Raw genomic sequence first — 21500 nt, 5'->3', positions numbered from 1 at the left:
ATATCTAAAGCAGACAACGTAGCATTAAACATGAAATATAGGCAAGAATACTCATACATTCTCATAGTTAAATCTTACAGCATCTCCAGTAGTGTGCTTCCGCATCAAATTCAAATAGACTGACATAATGGAAGGACAACATCTCAAATCACAGCTTATCAAGCGAAGCAGATTTTAGTATCTCCTCCTCGGAGGACTCCTTGAACGATGAGCTCGTGGGGATCTGTAGTGTGAAACACAATTCTAAGATAGAGCTGCAATTATTTAAGAGGGGTTTCTAAACACATGGAAATGCTGGTGATTTTGTGAAGGGCTTATTGAATTCTACAGCTTCGAAATACAAATTGTAACCTCAGCATTTACAACACATGAAATTAGGATGGCCAAATTTTCTAAAGCACAGCACCAAAAGGTATTCAAAGAGATCGTTTAAACAAATAAATAATAGTAACAAAATTCAAATCTAATCTGTGTATGCACAAATTTGAACATATTAAACATACATGATCTACCATAAAAAAAAAATTACAATAAACTATCAATCTACTGTTAATTCGTTATGGTAGATCATGTATGTTTAATATTTTCAAATTTGTGTAGTATAAAGGAAAAAAAAATCTAAAAAATCCACCAAAATCAGAAAATATATGAATCACATGAAAGATAGAATATAATTGAATAAACATATTTGGTAATTCATACAATATAACTGAAAAGAAAACAGTTATAAAATTTTCTATTAATCACTTCCATCTAGCTTGCTAATGAGATTTACACGTTTGAAATTAATTCATATTAAAAATACAAACGGAAAATAGATACAAGGACAGCTCATTTGAATCAATAAAAAAAACTAATTGCCAATTCATAAAAAATACTATTGAAAAGAAAATATCGGTAATTCTATTGATCACTTTCCAGTTTTGTAAACAGGTTTCTACATTTGAAATTAATTCATATGCATTGGAAAATAAAATAAAATAAAAACAGGTATAACATCTTCTTCGAAATTGCCTCAAGGGGGAACGAAGGCTTTGTGTCCCCTCTCCCGGCAGTGAATGAGTGGCGACCAAGGCTAAGCAGAAGAACATGGGAAAATTTAGTGACAACTTGGGGCTAAGGAGTGACACAATCTTATTAGTTGGTGAATGGAGGCAAAGAGTCGGCCACACATGAGGTTTGGAAGGAAGACCCAATTAAGAAAACATCCCACTGAGGGGGCTTGAGGAAACTGCATCCACATCAGAGGGAATAAAGTATGGCTGGCTGAACAGAGCAAGGGAGGAGGCATACCAATTGGTGACTGGTTTAAGTTGTATGGATATGAGTAGATCGCACACTTTACGCAATTGGTGAAGAAGATGAAACTATTATGGAGATGCGGTTGTGGTTACTACAGAGACACCAATTTCTCCAGAAAGTGATTGAATCAATCCACCAACAACTAGAAACCAATGCTCCTTAAATCCTCAATGGTTACAAAATAAAAAAATGCACAAAAATAAAGAAATAATGGTTTAATCAAATCCAGTATTTAGAGAGCAAATCTGAAGTTAACTCAGAAATATACATAACAGTACTTTAAACAATACTGATATATCCTTAAAATTGTTTATTTTCTGTAGTTATAATAATTTATTGAAGTAATTATTAACCCAAGTAATTTATTAAAATCAATTGATACTAATAAAAATTGTCCAAGTTGGATTGGTATTAGCAAAGGCTGAATCAATGTTTCCGAAGAAATCAATCATGTGTTTAAGATTAATGAAAAGTACATGACAGTCCTTCTTGCTCTTCTGAAGTCTAGCTTAAGGCTCTGTTTATTTATATGGATAGATTGAAGGAAGGATGAATCTATATATCCATCCATTCCGTTGTTTTGTTCAAACTTAGACCCTGACTTTGGGGCAGGTGCACCACGAGCCAAGGCTTACCAAAGACAGTCATGGACTTTAGCCCGCACATTACTAGCCCACACCTTACAATCAAGCTTATCATGGTGAAGTTGGTTGTCAATGTGCTCAGGCACAGGCATATTGAAGCCAAAGTTAAACTTGAGGGCATTGCATAGAAGACAGTTAAAGGTGGAAGAGGAATGGAAAGGCACTGTCAGGGCAAAAGGGAAGGCATGAATGTAGAAGATGCTGATCTTGAGCCAAAAATGAGGAAGATGTAAGTGAAACATCAGCAGCTTCATTGTTGAGGAAACAGAGAAGGCAAGAAAGTAATGTCGTGTAGGGTAAACTTGCACTATGTCATTAGGAACTCTGTCCTAGATAAAAATATTCTCAACTTCATTGACTTGCTCAAGGCATGCTAAGTCACAGTCACGTAGATGATGTAGGATTTACATAGTAAGATTGAAGATAAAGGAAGTCAAATCGATCAAAGAGGGTTTCATCTTTTAGAGTAGACAAAGCAATTGGAAAGTGAAAAGGCTGCTGCATTTTTATAAAATATTTTTATTAAAAAATTGGAAACTCAAGGAAGGGAGAAGCATGGAATCTATTCAGTAGTATTAATAATAATATCAACGAGGCATTGGCTCCAGTGATGTAGAAGACAAAATCAAGCTGCAAAATGTACAAGCAAAAAGATCAAACAAAAAAAAGGCCAAAATATATTTAACATTGAAACATATAGATGAAATCAATCTAAATTCATACCAGGATTCCTAAGAACAATTAGTATGCTATCCAAATAAGTAAAAAGAAATAGTTTAATATGGCATTACCTTCTCCTTGTGTTTCTACGCTTCATAGGACCTTTGCTGAAGGCCCAATCGACAAAAATTGTTTGTGTAAGGAGCTCAGTTCCATTCAGTGTTGTAATTGCAGCTTGGGCTTCATCAAAGTTCTCATATTCAATCAAAGCGTAACCCTAAAGAAGAAAAATGTGCATTTCAAAACTTTAATGGCAAAAAAAAATGAAAATGGCATGCATATTTCATTAATCTAATCATATTTAAACGAAGAACTTGCTTTAAATTGGTCTACTTCCTCAAGATGTTATTCTCAGAAAATATTTAAAACAACTTCACAAGATGTACTTTTAGCAGAAACAATTCTAGATAACATCTATGAAGTACCTAACAAGCCAACAAGAACCTAGTGTTAAACAATTCCTGTCCAACAAATCATTATGTAACAACCTATCGGTGCAAATAACCACAACCACACACATCTCGTATTTAAGTTAATAAAAGAAAACATCAATCACAGAATAAGACAATATATGCTATTGACTTCAGGATTGACAATAAACTCATCCATGGGGGTGTGACTGACAGTTGACACCAGAATCATTGCCAAAGGGATGGCTGACAATCTCAAGTCAAATAACACCATTAGTTGATCTGAATGTCTTTTTCCATTAGCCTTTCATATTTTTAAGAATTCTACTAGTAATCGTCCTATTAAAAATACAAGGAAATTACTGCCTCCCCTTCAATTCAAAAAATATTACTGATATAAAAACTATCATATCCAAGGACAATCTCCATATCAGTAAAATTCCAGGTTAACAGAAATACAATTGTCCATAATAATATGTATTGAGAATTGGCAATGCTTAAAGTTTTCTGTACACTACTTTTGTGTTCAAATATCATTCTAAAACAATCCATGATAATTTTAACAAGGATAAAAATGTTTGAAGATGATTGTTTGACTGAGTTTATAGAAACTATTATACCTACCTTAACAAAACCAGTGCGACGATCAAGATTTAAATGCAAATTTTTTACTTGGCCAAATTCACGAAAGGCATTGTGCAGATCATCTTCCTGTGCTTCTTCATGAATTCCAGTTACCAGCACAATCCATCCCTCAATAGCTGTAATATGAAATTTGCACTTGTCATATACAATCCCAGCAATGAATGGCACCATTCAGCAAAAGTTAGATTTCATCACAAAAATGGAGCAAATGCAACATAAAACAGTAGCCTTCTGGAACTAGCAGCAAAATGTACAAGGAATAAAAAATCACAAGGACACTATCACAGAAACAAATAACCTACACAATTAGCAATTAGTTCATACTTCAAGTTATAAATATTCTTACAAAAAACATCAAATGTTCAACTCGGTTCAAAATTTACTACTCTAAGAAAGATGAATTTCTTGTTTGGTATAAACTTGACAAGTTCTTCGACAGATAAAAAACAAGGTTGTCAAAAAGGAATACCATCACTTTCACAAATTATAAGTTATGTATTACATTCGAGTTTGTCCTCAGTCCAAGTCCAGTCAATAACTGAAATCCTAGATTAGCACAAAGAATTTTATGCTAAATTTTTTATGTTTTCCTCACTTATTAATAACACTCTTCTGGTTTGTTGAAAAAATAATTAGACGAACATCTCTTCTGATACTTTTCTTGATTAACAACTCAAAATATTATGCCATAATTAAGGAAACTGCATATAAATAAAAGTACAGAAGACATGTAACTATACAAAGTTACACAAAAAAACATAATCGTGCGTGCAGGGTTGAATTCACATGTGAAGGCTGTTGTAGGGACATTTTCAGCACTAAATTCAGCCATATTTCCTATCAATTTATACCAAGCTTCATAATAACGTCCGTAATAAAAAATCTTTCACTTAGACAATCACAATGGAGTATGGACATTAATTATGCTCAGAGAACGACACTTTATGGGCTTGTACAAGGAATTCAAAATATTGAGCGTTGAGCTAATAATGCAGTTAACCAATTAAATCCAGAACATCAAAATCCAAACACGGTGTACAAAGATTTCAAAAAATTAGGTGCCGAGATAAAAATGCAGCTAATCAATCAAATGCATAACACCATACTCCAAACAGGAAGTGAAATTGCATTAGTACTAACTGCCATTAGGCCTCAATCTTTAAGAAATAGGAGCATCAGCGACATCATCTAACATATCTTGGAGGAGTTTCCCTCAATCTTTCCTTCTTATTTCAATAAGATTTTTTTTTTATAGACAAAAATAACCCACGACGTTGGGAAATGGAGCAATAGTAAGATAAACATGCAAAATGGAAAGTTATGCTAAACCTGAAGCCCTAGAAATCCAAAAGACAATAAGAAGGAAGGCAGTATTAGGGTTAGGGTTTCCCCAACTTACACCGCTGCGGCCCGGGGCCTCCATCGGAGTCAAGGGAATCAAAATCCCTGGCGGAGAGACGGATGCCGCGATTGGGACCTGCTTCCTCGCGGAAACCGCGACCTTTGGTTTTCCTGGGTTCTAATCCAGAGGAGCCGCTCCCGGCGACCGTGGATCGGAGCTTGGGTGCAGGGGAGGGGTCGGCCTCAGCAGCACCAACGTCCTCGTCCATGAGATCATCTTCGTCGGGCTCGAAATCCACCACGTCCACCTCCCCGACGACAGCCGCCATCGTCTTCGCACCTCTGGCTTTCTCACTCTCTCCTGCTCGTCTAATTTCTACAGGCTTTGAGTTGCCCAGTCGTAGCGCAATTTACCTCCCTCGGGGTCGGCACTAGGGGACGGATTTGAGTTGACCAGGCGTAGCGCAATCTATTTTTTCTATTTTTATTTATTTATTTTTATTTATTTATTTTTATTTTTATTAAAATTAAAAAAAATCAAAAGTAAATTAAACGGACGCTAAAAACAAAAAATCAAAAGTCTGTCTCATGCTTATACAATGTTATTGTAGCTATTACCGGCCGCTGTTACAATATTTAAAATTACTAAATAGTTACCGTAGATATTTTAAAATAATTTTGATTAATTTAAAATAATGCTGATAACATTTAAATAATTTTGATTAAGTTGATAAAAAAAATATTTTGATATAATAATGTTCAGATTTTATGATTTAAAATTTGAGATTTTAAAATTTAAGGTTTAATTATAACGTATATTAGAAGCTATTAGTTAGTTGTTATAATATGTAGATATTATTTTAAACTACTATAATGTGAACAAATTAACTATTTTAATGTTGAGAGTTTATAATTCAGGTTTCAAGATTTTAAAATTTAGAGTTAAACATAATTGTATTATATCCAAATACTCTTACCAATTTGTCAAAATTATTTAAACTTCTTTAAAATTATTTTAAATTAATTAAAATCATTTGAAAACAGTTATAATAGCTATCTAGTAACTACTCTATAGTATATGTAGAGTAGTTGCTAATTACTTGAAAACAGTTCTAGTAATCTAGTAACTACTCTATAGTATATGTAGAGTAGTTGCTAATTACTTGAAAATAGTTGTAGTAATTATTTAGTAGTTATTACAATGTATAAAAGATAATAAATAGATGTTGCAATACTTTAATAGTATTATATTAAGTGTTATATATTGTAATAATTATTCTATAATTTTTACACGCTCTAGCATTAGGTGTTACACAAGCACTGTATTTAAGGTATTTTCAAGATAAAATATTTAAGGCTATGTTTAGTAAGGTGTAATCTGTCTTGTAGTGTAATCAGGATTACATTACAAGGTTGATTATTTTATTAGTGAAGTTTTGTAATCTGGATTACAAAACAAATACTATGTAATCCGATTATATTACGAGGTCACTATTTAACCAAAATATGATTACATACATTATATTACCAAACGTAGTAATGTAATAAAGATTATATTACATTACATTATAAATTTGATTATATTACAAGCTCGATTACATTACATCCAACCAAACGTAGTCTTAATGAGACATTTTAGTTGAATAATTCAGGTATCCAATTTTAACCGATTAATTCTGAAGATAATTAAACTTTATTTTGTAGGACGAACTTTTGATTAATACTTAATTTGTGACTTCCTTTTGCATTTTTGCTCATTAAAAATCGCCCAAGTTGAAAAAATTTAAATAATACTCTATTCTATTTTTTTTTAAATATTACTGTTTTACTTAAATATTTAAATATGATTATATTAATTAGCTAAATATATTTTAAGTTTTATGGTAAAAAAATGTTTGTATAAAAATCTAAAATATTAGTTCCATTTTTATCATATACCTAAACATTATTTTCTAATTAGGTAGTAACAAATCTATCATCTATAAACATTGTGAATTAGATAGGAGGTCCAAGTTTATTGGTGGAATCTAAATCCTCTTTTACTCATATGCATATTTTGGTAGCTTCCTCGGACTCCATTGGTTTCAAGACCCAACTCCATACTCCACCTCCAAACCAGACAAAATACTCCATTGCCTTTTTAGATTTAGATTTAGATTTCCATTAAACACAACTCATCCATGTCCGCTCGAAAACAATAAAATGAATCTGTATATCTTCTAATCTATAACATGCTATGCTCGAAGGCGTTAGCTTGTCCTTCAAAAACGTGCATTCACATCCAACAAGTTATATATAATACATATTTAGTTGGACAGTTGGACTAATATAATTCAGAACCGGCTTTAGAAACGGAAAATGTTAGGATGAAGTCGATCTACGCACAAAACGCATGAGGCCCTTCTTATCCATCCCAGCGAGGGTGCTATCGTCCTGAGATTTTTTTTATTATTATTTTAAAAAATAATATTATATCTCATCACTATTTTGATCGGCTAATTCATTATTTATTGTCAGAAAATTAAAATTAAGCGCATATTTAGAAAGGCATCGGTCCATTTGGTATTACTTGTATGAGGAAATATTATAACATATTACGTATTAAATTTTAAAAATAAAATATATAATAATAAATAGATAAAATATGAAGTGAGAATGTAAATTAAAATAAAAATTGGATTTAGTTCGAATTAAATCCGACAAAAAGGACAGACATAAGAATTATATTAATTTAAATCAGAATTAATTTGAAGTTGATTTGGTCAATTATGATTGAATTAAGTTTAAAGTTTAAACGAATTCGATCAGTTTCAAAGAAAATAGGATATTTTTGAAAATCGTTCTCGTTTCTTTTTTTTTCTTCCTACGCACGTTGCAACCCCACCATGCTCACTATACCTTCGCTAATTCCTACTTTTTATTTTTTCCTTCTTTTTCCTTTTCTTTTTCTTCTCTTCGTCTTCTTGGCAGTAAACTTACAGTTTTTCCTCTTCTCTTCTCAAGCACAAAAACTCTCTTTTCTTCTCCTTTATCTTCTCTGATAAGTAAGAAACGTAACATCAGTTGCTGTCATTTTCTAGTAACAAGAGCCGTCCTTGACCCTCGCATTTTCTTCCTTTTTCTCAGATTGTCTAGAATTTTATTGGCATAGTAATAATAGTTATGTTTTTTTTTTTTTTTTTTTTTTTTTTTTTTTTTTTATATCTTTGCCGAGTTCATCAAAACTAATCGAGTTTATTAACAAAGAAGATAAAGTTTTTCTTTTTTGCTTATTTCTTCCTATTTTCTTTTCTCAAAAGTATCTTTTTCAGTGAGAAACCAGGGGTGGAGTCACCCTTGGACTAGGGTGAGCTCCAACCCCATCCATTTTTAAATAATTAAAATTTAAATTTTATTTAAACCCCACCTTAATTTAACTAATCCTAATTTTTTCCTAGTGCACGACCTCTTCATCTCTTCACGCATTTCAACTCACCACAATTTTAATTAAATCTAAAATTTCACCTCTATAAATTGATACAGTTGGTATCAGTATAAGCATTTGCTCCAATATATAGATCTCGAGATTAATTTCCAATGTATGAAAAATATTTGGTTGGGTGTTTAATTTTCCTATGCAAGGGCCGTTGTGGTAAACTAAAATGCCCCCCATAATTTATTTATATCTTATTATGCAATGGGCGATATTGAAGTATTGAACCATTTGGAGAGAATAATATCATCTTTTACTCAAATTAAATTTAAAATTTCCTCCTATTGCACGATTGCTTATCTTTCCATGCACAACTCACTACTCGATTTGTCATGTGAGCAGCCAATGTCGACATTGTCTTCCTTGTCCCTCCTTTCAAGCATTTGACTGTGATTCAATGAGCACAACCGTAACTTCCTTTTTCCCTAATAGCGAGCGATATATACGCGATAATCGCTGTAGTCACTGCCTCAACCTTGTCGTTGCTAGTTTCCTCCTTGACCACCGCTGTGTCACATTCACTACTATCCCGATCGAGAGTTTCGTCACTACTATTCTTCATACTGTAAGTATTGTCAACTCCGCCTTATCTTCACGACTAGATCGAGACCACTATTGCGGAACAACAATGTTGACTACCCATATTTTCTCCCCAATCTCTTAGGAGTCCCTCTTTTCTTCCTTTGTCTAACCACATTAATAATATGAGGAGTAAGTTGTTTTTTTCTTTCATATTTAATTAATTGAGGAGGAATTGTAAAATATAAATTTTATTTTATTAGGTTATTAATTAGAATGATTTATATATAGAGAGGCCTGACGACCAATCCTAACTATTCTCTTACGAAATGACTGAGATTAAATGTCTGTTTAGGATAGCATTTCGTTAACTTCAGAAAAAAAAATGCTGCCACTTTGAGTATATCATGAAATTTAAAAGAAACAGCAACAGATAAGAATCCAAAGAGTGCAAGCAAAACAATGCCATTAGCTCACGCAGTGGTAATCCTTGCAAGCAAACTCTCTCCGCCATCTCATTATAAATGCCTCTATGCAACATTCTTAATGCGAAGGCACAGCAACCGATCGCCAATATGGCCAACGAGCTCTCTTCCAGAAGTGATGCGACCATCACTGAACGCACCTTCAAGGGGGTCGGCGACCTCATCAAGCTCCTCCCCAGCGGCACTGTCTTCCTCTTCCAGTTCCTCAGCCCGCTCCTCACCAACGTCGGCCACTGCACCACCGTAAACAGGTGGCTCTCAGGCGTGCTCCTCGTTGCCTGCGCCTTCAACTGCTCCTTCGCCTGCTTCACTGACAGCTTTCTCGACCCCGCCGACGGCAAGCTGTACTACGGCATTGTGACGGCGCGCGGGATCTGGCTCTTCTCCGACCCCGGCGCCGCGGCGAGGTATGACCTCTCTAAGTACAAGCTCCGGCTGGGTGACTTCGCCCATGCCGTCCTCTCGCTGCTCGTGTTCGCGGCGGTCGCACTGCTGGATAACAACACGGTCACGTGCTTCTACCCTGCTCTACTTGTCCAGGAGAAGATGCTGGTGATTGCGCTGCCGCCGGTGATCGGCGCAGTCGCCGGAGTCATCTTCATGCTGTTTCCTCAAAATAGGCATGGAATCGGGTATCCACCGTCGACGGGCACTGCTACTGCAGAAAAAAGTATTGAATGAACTAATTGGCGTACTACGTTTTGTGCGTGTATAGCAGTTGAAAATTGATTATTATTTGATCAGGATTTACTTATTGGAGCATCGTTGAAGAATGATTTAATCGTGTGATGTTGTCATTGGCTTGAATAAAATTGATTGTTAACGTTTCCATCATCTTTTTCATCAGGATTAGAACAAATCATCGAATGCAGTCTTCAAGATAACCAATCTGATTTCACTTTAAACTATTGTGATTATTCACAGATTAGATTCCACCAGGCATGAATGAGATTTGGGGACCAAACCAATTTCTACACGCCTCAATTTTCCTCGTTCGCTTCGATTACATTTCCTCGATCTTTTTGGCACTTATCATAACTCAATCCGGGCTAATAAAACTCACACGGGATACAAGAAAGCAATAAAAATTTGATTCTGATCCGAAGAGAAGAGAAGAGAAGAAAAAGGGACCTACAAAAAATTGAATTTTAGGGCTGTTCCTCTCTCGTTTTCTCCCCTGAATCGCGATCTAGGGCACGTCATTCGAGCCGAAGCAACCGCCTCAAGTCTCTGGTGGCGAAGGGATCCACCGATGCGGCCGCCGCCGCCGATTCCTCTGTCCTCATCGAGAATCTCGGCAGCGGCAACGCCTGCGGCGACGGCGACAGCGAGCATGCCGACCCCGCGTACACGTCCTGAGGCAGCGTCAATGCCATTTTCACCCGTACCTCTCTCGTGGCCACATCCCGCACCAACCGCCCCGGGACGCACTCCGATACGACGCCGGCAGCCGTGATCTCGCGCTTCCTTGCCTTGGATCCCTGCAGACACTCACCTCGTCTGGAGACGAGGCGCTTGGAGGAAGGGTTTCTGGTCCGGCAGAAGGGCCTGGGGTGGCGGAGGAGGCAGTCCTGGGGCCGCAGTACCTTGGTTCCCATGGCGGAGATCGATGCGATGCCCTTACAGATCTGGTTTGGGAGGGCGAATTGGGGATGGTTGAAGAGGTAACGAGAATAACGAGAGCTTCAATTCTCCTCCTCCTCCTCTGATCATCGAAGCAGAGGAGAAGTAGAGAAGGGATTGGGAAGGGGGAGAGCAAGGCGTCGAGGTCGAGGAGACGAGCATTTATGGAGGTAGGTGCGTTCGTGAGTGACGCTCCTGAGGGCGCGCGTGGATGGCTGAAAGAGGAGGCCGCTGCGGGCCCCACATCGGCGATGCCTGTTCCTCCTCCGGGAGACGCATTAGGCCGGTTATTATTATTATTTATTTTTATTTGTTTATTTCTTGTTGGATAAAAAGTAATATTCCACAATCTCCCATTTCAATATCCACCATTTGATTTTTCAGTAACTTAATTAAAAACCATTGCAAAATACGATTGGATTAAAATAAGTGCATTATTAGTTTTGTGTTAAAAATAATTGTTGAAGAAAATTCTAATGCAAGTATTCCTGAAATGTACAACATGCTCGTTTAGGCAAGGTTGTTAAAACCACTCTGATTTGGCTAAAATAGCATTAATATCTTCAAAACCAAAACTTAATTCCAAAAATAATTTTAAAAAAAAATCTTTTTGAGATTTTTTCACTCACTCCAACAGCAAAAGTAAAAGTGGACACCTAACTGACCGAGAAGAAATGGGAAGTATAACTTCACAATTAAAGAATACAAAAGGGGTTGTCAGTAGTCACACTTCCTGCATGAACTCCAATTCATTGACTTTCAGAAGGGCGTCACGTGAGCGGACGAACAGAGAGAAAAGAGGGAACCAATTCCATTCTGCCTCTCCATCAGCGTCAATGGCTGATTGTGAGAGAATAATTTGATCATATTTATTGGCATCGAAGAGGGAGGAGGAGGGATATTTTCAGAAAGATAGATAATCAAAATGGAAGATTTCTACGGGGTGGTAAGTGAAAAAAGGAAAAAAAACTATTCACCTGCCCTACTTACTCTGTTACTCACTCGTTCATCTACCCATCCAAAGCGAAGCCACTTTCTACCCTCTTTTTTACTTAATCTATCAGCCACGTACCTTCCCAGCACGCGTTCCATGGGACCCATTTGATTATCAGAAAGGCGACGTGGCGCCCTACACCGAGTCCAAGTCACATGGTCATCGCGGCAAGGCCGGCCACCTCCTCACCGAAGCATAAGGCTCGGACAATCATTGACGAGTCTGTAAAGATAATACGGCATATAAAAACATGATTTTGGTAAGCTAATACTTGCCCACTCACCTTCCGTCCGGATCATGTCTATTGGTGGGGAGATACGAGGGATCAATCTATCTATCTACCTCAACTTCAAGCGGCAAGCCATCATCGATTGTTACCATAAACAGGAGAAGAAGAGACAAAGAAGCAGTGAGCAATACTTCTTCTCCAAATCTTCTTGTTCTTCTTCTCTCTTTCTCTGTAATCTCACTCTGTCTTCTTTTGCATTTCCGCCATTAAAGCGCTCGATCCCTTCCCCACGAGGGAAAGCGGGCGAGCAAGGTGGTGTTCGCCTCCCCACCTTTCACGCACATTAACACTCCATCTCCCGCCCTCCTTTATTAAACCGTCCTGCGAGAGGAAGCAAACGGAGTAACCGTCGAAAGCAGAGGAGGTGGCACTGATGGAGGTTATTGGGTGTTGTTGCTTGCGGGATTGCCGATTCTTTATGATTGCGGTGGTGTCGGTGATGGTGATGGTGTCGTTGAGTGGCGTGACCGCGATTCTGGACCCGATTGATTTTTTAGCCCTGCAGGCCATCCGTAAGAGCCTCGATGACATGCCCGGCTCTGAATTCTTCTCCGCCTGGGACTTCACCGGCGATCCCTGCGACTTTCCTGGCGTGTTCTGCGTCCGGGATCATGTGGTAGCTCTTGCGCTCGGCGACCCGCGCGCCGGTGCGCCGGGACTCAATGGGCGACTCGATCCTGCGCTCGGACGACTCTCTGCGCTTGCCGAGCTCTCCCTCGTCCCTGGCCGCGTTACTGGTCCCATTCCTGACGCCCTTTCCAGCTGCTCCGAGCTCCGCTTCCTTGTTCTTAGCAACAACCTCCTCTCCGGTCCCGTTCCCACAAGCCTCGCCGGTCTCCCCCACCTTCGCACCCTCGATCTCGGCTACAACCAGCTCACCGGCTCGATCCCGGCGTCTATCGCCTCCTCTCCGAAGCTCTCCAATCTCATCCTTTGCCACAACCAACTTTCCGGTTCCCTCCCTCCCTTCCCGACCTCCTCCCCGCTCCTACACCTCAACCTCAAGCATAACCAGCTATCCGGCCCCGTGCCGCCGCTTCCTCCTTCCCTCCAATACCTCTCCCTCGGTTCCAACGCCCTCAACGGCAGAGTCGACACCGTGCTTCGGCGCCTCATCCGTCTCAATTTCCTTGACCTCAGCTCAAATTTCCTCTACGGATCGATTCCCGGGGTCGTGTTCGGCTTCCCTCTCGCGGCGCTCCACCTGCAGCGTAACGCCTTCTCCGGTCCAGTGGAGCCCTCGCAAGATGACGTCGTCATCCCGGTGGTGGACCTGAGCTACAACCGGCTCTGGGGGGCCGTACCGCCGCAGCTGGCCTCGGTGAGCCGCCTATATCTCAACAACAACAGGTTCACCGGGGACGTACCCAACCGCCTGGTCCAGGGGCTCAACAATGGCATGCAACTGCTCTACCTGCAGCATAACTTCTTGACAGGGATCGAGATCGGTACGGCGACCGCTGCCCTCCCAGCCGGGACCGCGCTCTGCCTGCATTACAATTGCATGGTGCCACCCATCGACACGCCCTGCCCGCTCAAGGCAGGGTCGCAGAGGATGCGTCCCCTCGACCAGTGCCCCGATCTGCGAGTCTAATTGCTCGGCCACGCCATTTCTGGATTGAACTAGAACGGGCACGAAGAGCACACTCCGTTTTTGAAATAAAAAGGTAATAAGTAAAAAAAAAAAAAACTAAATCATTTATAGAGTGATCAAATTTTACGATTGATTTTAGTTTTACCCGAGGAAAAAGAAGGTTTACTAATAACATACTTTATTTAGAATAAAGGATGGTGAATTTGTAGTGGGTTCTGCTCCTAATTAAGCTCCCATGTTTTATGTTTAAAACATGGTTTTTTTCCCTTCTTTTGAGATAGTTTTATTATTTATGTATGTTCATATTTCATAATGTGTGAAATTGGGTTATTATTTTCAAGAAAGAAAACTAATGTATGATAAGTTGTTGGTGAAAGATGATAATATTATTTATTTGTGTATGATTCGTGTATGGAGTATATTTTTTTTAATGTCCTGAAATCATTGAAGTATTGATGTGAGAGAGTGGCGCAGAGGAGGGCGGCCGTTTGACCTCGCGGCGGAGACGGTGGTTACCAAACAATTATTATTATTTTTACTTCCAACAGAATCTTGTCCATGCTCATCGCATCTGGATTCTGGTCATTTTTCGAGAAATACAAAAAATTAAAATCTATTATGACATTTTTTTTAAAAAAAATATATAAATATATTAAACTTAAACAAACAGAAAAGTAATATTTACTTGTGCCCATTTTAAGTTATGAAATTCAAAATAATTAATTTGATATTTGAAACTAGGGTGGTAAATGAACCAAGTATTCATGAACAAGTTTGATATTCGGTTTAATAAGAATTTATTTATGTTCATTCAATATACATAAGATTAATTAAATAAACAAACTTGAACAACTCGTTAAGTTAAACAAACAAATTTGAACATATATGTATTCAGTTTGTTAACATTCGTGAACAATGTTCATAAACAACGTTCATGAACAATGTTCACGAACTATATTCATTAATAAATTTTTTTAAATATGTTAAATAAATAATAAAATAAAATAAAATAAAATAAATAAATAAATAAATTTAAATTATCAAACTCAATAATCAATTAAACAACTAAAAATTTCAAACAATCAAACAAGTTTGAATTGAGAGCGCGATAATATCTAAATGAATTAAGCTCGAACAAAGCTCAAATCAAATTTGAATTGAAAGCTTGATAACATATAAATGAACCAAGGTCAAGCCAAGCTTGAAACAAGCTCAAGCTTATAAAATATAAAACAAACTAAACTTAAACACTCATTTTAAAAATTTAATTAATTTTAAACTTAATTTAACTCACCATGACTTAATTTAATTATCTTATCAAATAAATTTAAACATCAAAAAATTCAGTTCAGCTCGACTTATTCAGTCCTATCTTCTATCTGAAACTGATTTTTTTTTAAATATACTGTTATTAATTTATTGGAAAGTGCTCGTACCATTATTTGTTTCTTAACTCTTAAGTTTGTTGCTAACTTGAGCTTTCTCGATCCGACGGCCACGACTGCTTCCGTTGTACGACACGCGTGGAACATGACGGATGCCAAAGCGATGCCTATTTATGAGAAATAATAAGGTCGCAGAATATGCATTATAAATTGGCCATCGAAGCGTGGCATCTCATTCTCATCCCACTCAGCCGAGCCCTCTTCTTCTTGTTGCCCTCGTTCTGATCTTCGCTTCCCTGTTCTTCTCGCCTGCGCTTGCGTCCATGGTTGGAGATGTGATAGTATCGGATGGGGCGCAGAACAGTGCCGAGATCGAGGAGCTCGCTCGCTTCGCTGTCGAGGAGCACAACAAAAAAGAGGTACGTTTGTGTTCTTCACCTTATTTGAAGAGAGCTCATCTGAATCATGGAGACCCTTTATCCGAGGCTGTATCAATTAATTCTGTGTGGTATAATGTTCTATTTTTTTTAAAAAAAGATTCTCATTATTATTATTATTATTATTTTTTGATGTTTTTGGTAGGATCCCCAAAATCTAGTTTGAGGTAGAGACGATCCTGTCCTAGGGTTTGAGTTTTCTATATCATTTATCTGTGCCTCTTTCCTCTCGTTCCTCCTTGTTATTGCTGCCTTTGTCAACCATGTCGTGACTAAGCTGTCTCATCATTTCTCTTCTCAAACTAAAGAATTGCAGCTTTTCAACTGCACCATTCAATTAGTCATTACGGAGTTCTTATGATCTCACCAGCTACCCTCACGCTTAAGTGTTTGCTCAAAGCAAGTGTTAGAAATGTTTAAATGTCTTATGTGGATCTCCGTTTAAAGAAAAGTTTCCACTGTGGAATAAAAGATCAAGCTTTTATACCTCAGTCAATTGTCAATGCTAGACCTAAACAAGCTTACAATCTTATCCAATGTATTTTACTGGGATAACCTTTCCAATAGTTGAATCCTGCGAGGATGCAGATCATCCATATGTTACAGTTTAATAAACTCATCCGTTGAAGGAATTTTGCTGGGATATCCTTTCCAACAGTTGAATCCTGTGAGGATATAGATCATCCATATGTTAGGATATCTTTTGGATCTATGATAGATGTGAAATTCTTGAATTCGTTTTGAGTCATCTCATCATCTCAAGAAAATGGCCACATCATCCATAAGGCCAGATGGATTGTTGCATCCAGCATGAGATTAATTTAAATTCTTGCATTAATGGATGTGTTGTAGACATCTTGTAGTCCTGGAACTTTGTGCAAAGCATCTTCTGGCCAGACTTAGTGTTTTATTTGAGTTGAGTTGATTGTATGAAAGCCTCTGTAATGGCTGATCATTGTTTTATCTTGCTTAAGGCAAGCTAAGTCGCTTTCAACAATTACATTTTGGGAGTCTTCCAAGAAGGAGATTAGAGGATATTCTCTTACCTGATTGGCTCAAATGCTTTATCTAAGAGTAACTTGTTGATTTTAATTGACTGAGACCGAACAAAGATGAGATCCTCTGTCCCGAAAATATTGTGTCCCCGTGTCCCAGCCCCGATCGGACGACCTAAATCACATCTCAAGGATGCGGTGTACATCATGAAAATGTCATAGCCGTCTGATTGGCGTTGGGACACGGGGACACAACATTTTCGGGACAGAGGATCTCATCTCAACCGAACAACATCACATCTTTTACATTTGCAAATTAATACCATCTTGCTATTAGTTTGAGGACCATGCAAATAAAATTGTCACTGAGAATTTGTGGAATCATCTTGTTGAAATTAGTCCACAATTGTTGGATGATTAATTCCATAATTTTTTATATAATTAATCTCAACAATTATAGGAGAATTAGTTATGTGGTTTGTGTGTATATATATATATATATATATATATATATATATATGTACAAAGTATGAACTATCTAGTAATATTTTGCTCTTCAAAATTTTGTTTGATGGTGTTTTCCTTATTGTTTCATGTTTTGTCCTATATAGAGTTATTCCGAGTTAGTGCATGTTAGCCAATTTCTTTGTGTTTTCCTTATTGTTTCCTTATTGTGCATTCAAAATAGCTTCAAGTCTGAAGAGTAAAAAAAAATCATGAATTATATCCAATTCAAAGCAGACTGGCATATCTTTTGCAAGCAAGATTATTCAGAGGATTATTTCCATTAATGTCAAGTCTTTGCATAAAAATTGGGTATGTGCATTTACTTGTCATATCTAGTTTCTAGTTTCTTGTGGAATTGGATGGGTACTACTCCATGTGGTTTTATAATATATTTCTGTTGAAAGATCTCTCCTTTTCAAGGTGCTGTGGGTTTGGTCAGTTTACTAAATTCATCAGAAAGTAAAAAATACGAAATGGCTAGGATAGAAGAACGCCTAAACTTTGCGAATGAGAGAATAAACTACATCAAAGATAAAAACGGATCATGAAGCAACATTTCAAAGTTTGCTGCTGATTCCAGTCAGAGTTCACACCATCCCTGTTTCAGTTAAAATAAAATACTCCAAGTGAAATTAGGAGAATTTGAATTCGATGATTAACCATTAAAAGCTACTTACTCATTGTCTCTCCAGTCAGAGTATGTAGGAGCATTGTTGCAATACTTTTGATAATTTTTCTTTTCTGCTCACACAGAATAGACTTCTGGAATTTACTCGAGTAGTGAAGGCAAAAGAGCAAGTTGTGGCAGGAACACTTCATCACTTGACCTTGGAGGCAATCGATGCAGGGAAGAAGAAGCTGTATGAAGCTAAGATATGGGTCAAGCCATGGCTCCACTTTAAAGAGCTTCAAGAGTTTGAGCATGTGGGAGACTCTCCCTCTCTTACCACTGCTGACCTCGGTGCTAAACGAGGTAATAATATAGTCTAATTCTGAAGTACCTAGGAGTAATGTATATCAATCTATAGTGATCACAAGGTTTAACTATGTTAGGTTTATCACTGCAAATTTTTTTATTTTGTTCTCTATGGGCAGGTTGCCTAGAGAGTAAGAGTAGCTTCTAAGTTTCACTAGCACGTAACTGTTGTCTTCTCGAATATAGTTATGGCATGAAAAATATCCAAACTTTCATATTCAGGTGTCATTTGATAGGTTTTATGCTGTGCAGCAACCAGGCTTTTGTACAAGGATCACATGAACCTTGTGTAACTAATTTCAATTACTTCTAGGTTGGGAATTTTGTATCTTGTCGTGCTCTATAATAGTTTGAAGCTTGCATAACGTTCGGGTGCCAGTGGGTATCCACTACAATCATTATTTTCTGTCAATTCTGTTAGAATGGTTCCACATTCAGTGAGTATTATCATTTGACAGATGAGCTTGGTCCTGGTTGGCGCACTGTTCCTGTAAATGATCCTCTGGTTAGAGATGCAACAGACCATGCTTTGAAGACCATCCAACAAATGTCCAATTCCCTGTTTCCTTACGAGCTACTGGAGGTCCTCCATGCAAAGGCAGAGGTCGAATCTCTTGACTATTTCTTTCCCTTGCTTCATGCTTGCTACTTTTAAATTGTTTCACATGTAGTTCTGAAGGGTAAAAAGAGCTAGGATTCACACATTTTTTATTCTGAAAATTATTAATTTAAGTGAGAGGCTGATTTTCTAAGGGGATAGAGCAGCTCAACAAAGGCTTTTGTATTTAGCGGTTGACTTTTCTTATGCTGTTTGAGTTTTGTTTATTTATACATTCAAGTTCTCTCTTATTCATTAATGCTATGATTGGTTGGTTCGGGAAATGGAATTGACAGACAATAGAATAGTTGCTCTAGGAATGAAATTGTTAGTCACTGTAATAGGAATATGTTATGTTTAGCTTATTGGAAGGTCAGGAATAATTCTGATAAAATATCAGCCAAATAAAAGGCAGTAGTTCACTTGGTCCATACAATTGGTCAGTCCTAGGTCTATTCAGCCCGCCCACCTTGTGGGGTCTGCTTTGCATTGTGCAGCTTGCTTGGTTCATCCAGTCCAATTGTTCCCCATTTGCTCAGCTAGGGCAAGCCACTCCTCCCATTCAACTTGCCTGATCTATTCAGTGCGTTGCCTCCATCATCCCATCTCGTTCGACTTGCTCAAATTATGAATTTCTTGGGTAGTTGAATGGTGTAGGAATACATACTCTTCAGATATTGAAATAGTAATAGTTTTTTTTTTTTTTTTTTTGGGGGGGGGGGGTTTGAATGGTGTAGGAATACACACTCTTTCGATCTTTAAAATGTAGAAATAGATTTTTTTTTTTTTTGGGAACGACACGACTACGAATGATGTTTAAAGGATATAACTCTGTGTCAATTGAATTGATATTCCAAACTTATTTGTTTAACCAAACATAGGAAAACTTATCCATGGGAATTCATGGGACTAAAATGATTATTCTTGTCAACCAAATACACTGATCCATGAGAATTGATTTGTGCATTTGGTTCACGGAATAGAAGAGATAAAGAAAAACGTAGTCATTTGGGGAATTAGTTGATAAGGGATACTTAGCCAATAAGATATATGTTTTTTTTTTTTTTATGATGAAATGAAATAAACAAAGAATAACTATCTTTGTGTTATTGGTAAAAATGCCTGGTTAGGAAATGAAATAAATAAAGAATAATTATTTTTATGATTGTTTGGTAAAAATATCATAATGAATACCAAAAACTTGAGGAATAATTTTTATAAAAAGAATTCTCCACATAAATATTTTTTATGCCTCATCTTGCTTGTGCTATTTGTTTCATTGGCCTAGCCAACTTGTCCAGTATCATCGACTTGTTTGGCTGGACTGACTCCTTATTTCAACCTGCCTAGTTGATTTGCCCATCTCAACTGAACCATTTGGACCGATTAGTTTGACCCATTCACATCTGACCCAATAGATTCACATTTAATCAATCCGATTGGACCGTGCAACCAGACTGGTCTGCATCTTACTGCCGATCAGACCCACCAAATTGAATGACCCAATTGGATACTTTGGACCAACTGACTTGATTGGATCCATCAGACTGACTGGCCGGTTCAAACCCATCGGACCAATCACACTAACAAGCCCGATTGAACTTATCAACCCGTGAGGATTGACTGAGTTATCTGGGCTGTCTGATCCAGTTAGCTCAATCAGAGTGTCTTGTTTTCCCTTGCTTTGGGCCTTTGACTTTTTTTAAGTTTTCTGTTATTTGAGCTCAACTTTCTTGGGCTGAACCCCTTTTGGGAATAAAACTTTCCTAGAATTTCATTTTGAGACTTTTTGAAATGCATGGAATGGCTGAACCCATTTTAGGAACAAATCTCCCTAGATCTTCATCTCAAGTCTTTTTGAAATGCTTGAAATGAATGTGTTATAATTTCTCCCCCAAAGAAATCGCATTCACTGAGCCTTAGATAATTTAAATTTGTTTCTGAAGCAGAGAAACAAAGTTCTTTATACAGCAATCACTTGATTATATGGATTTATCCTTGATTTTTTTTAACTAATAGGTGATTGAAGAAACTGCAAAGCTTGACATGCTCCTTAAAGTTAAGAATGGAAGCAAGGAGGTGAAATTTAAGGTCGAGGTCCACAGGAATCTGGAAGGTAACTTTCTTTTGAATCAGATGCAACAGGAGAATTAGGAGTTCAAAAATGAATAACCAAAGTACTCGCTACAAATAAATAGTCGTGTAACGACTTTGGGTGATATTTGGAAAACCTGTTTTACCTCAACTTGCTTGTAGTGTTTGTGAATGCCTTATGCACTTTGGTATTATTAAAAGGTAATAGCAGATGGAGAATATATTATTGGAGCAAAAACAAGATGGAGAATATATATGCTTGTACAGAATGAGTTAATTGTGAATTTGCCTGCTGCATCTTTTGAAGATAGTCATGCAATCATCAAGTCAAACAGAAAGACGTCTCGCATTCAATGTTCTCTGGTGAAGTTAGTTCTGGTAAAACAATGACTAAGTTGGCCATTATATTATATTATGATTGCTGCAATCTAATAATATATATGACTTGTCACATTGAATTCCTATAGAAA

General features: G+C 37.4%; 5 protein-coding genes across 5 annotated transcripts in view; 3 read left to right on the top strand and 2 right to left on the bottom strand.

The window, feature by feature from the left end:
- Nucleotides 1-5477, bottom strand: part of LOC122027385 (RNA-binding protein Y14A-like) — a 5554-nt gene extending 77 nt beyond the window's left edge. Inside the window, exons 1-4 of the mRNA XM_042586335.1 lie at nt 5121-5477; nt 3701-3837; nt 2738-2883; nt 1-223 (exon numbers count right to left, since the gene is read on the bottom strand). The exon at nt 1-223 is cut by the window's left edge and continues 77 nt beyond it. Of these exons, the coding sequence (XP_042442269.1) occupies nt 175-223; nt 2738-2883; nt 3701-3837; nt 5121-5391 (603 nt within the window). The 5' untranslated portion in view covers nt 5392-5477 and the 3' untranslated portion in view covers nt 1-174. The remainder of the gene's footprint in view (nt 224-2737; nt 2884-3700; nt 3838-5120) is intronic.
- A 4110-nt stretch (nt 5478-9587) lies between these two features.
- Nucleotides 9588-10367, top strand: LOC122026226 (protein DMP2-like). Its single transcript, XM_042584882.1, has one exon. It carries the CDS (start codon nt 9629-9631, stop codon nt 10217-10219), a length of 591 nt encoding a protein of 196 aa, XP_042440816.1. The 5' UTR covers nt 9588-9628; the 3' UTR covers nt 10220-10367.
- Nucleotides 10368-10737: 370 nt separating this feature from the next.
- On the bottom strand, nt 10738-11136 carry LOC122026524. The gene has a single exon (XM_042585261.1). It carries the CDS (start codon nt 11134-11136, stop codon nt 10738-10740), a length of 399 nt encoding a protein of 132 aa, XP_042441195.1.
- A 1352-nt stretch (nt 11137-12488) lies between these two features.
- LOC122026278 (LRR receptor-like serine/threonine-protein kinase ERECTA) lies at nt 12489-14401 on the top strand. The gene has a single exon (XM_042584946.1). The coding sequence runs from the start codon at nt 12818-12820 to the stop codon at nt 14036-14038; it is 1221 nt and encodes a 406-aa protein (XP_042440880.1). The 5' UTR covers nt 12489-12817; the 3' UTR covers nt 14039-14401.
- Nucleotides 14402-15637: 1236 nt separating this feature from the next.
- On the top strand, nt 15638-21253 carry LOC122026943 (cysteine proteinase inhibitor 12-like). The gene is made up of 4 exons (XM_042585699.1): nt 15638-15842; nt 18116-18335; nt 18797-18942; nt 20956-21253. Exons 1-4 carry the CDS (start codon nt 15747-15749, stop codon nt 21088-21090), a joined length of 597 nt encoding a protein of 198 aa, XP_042441633.1. The 5' UTR covers nt 15638-15746; the 3' UTR covers nt 21091-21253.
- Nucleotides 21254-21500: the final 247 nt, after the last annotated feature.

Source organism: Zingiber officinale, chromosome 10A, assembly GCF_018446385.1.
Source record: "Zingiber officinale cultivar Zhangliang chromosome 10A, Zo_v1.1, whole genome shotgun sequence".
NCBI lineage: Eukaryota > Viridiplantae > Streptophyta > Magnoliopsida > Zingiberales > Zingiberaceae > Zingiber > Zingiber officinale.
Note: the sequence above shows the minus strand (reverse complement) of the source record. Positions and strands in the feature narration are given on the sequence as shown.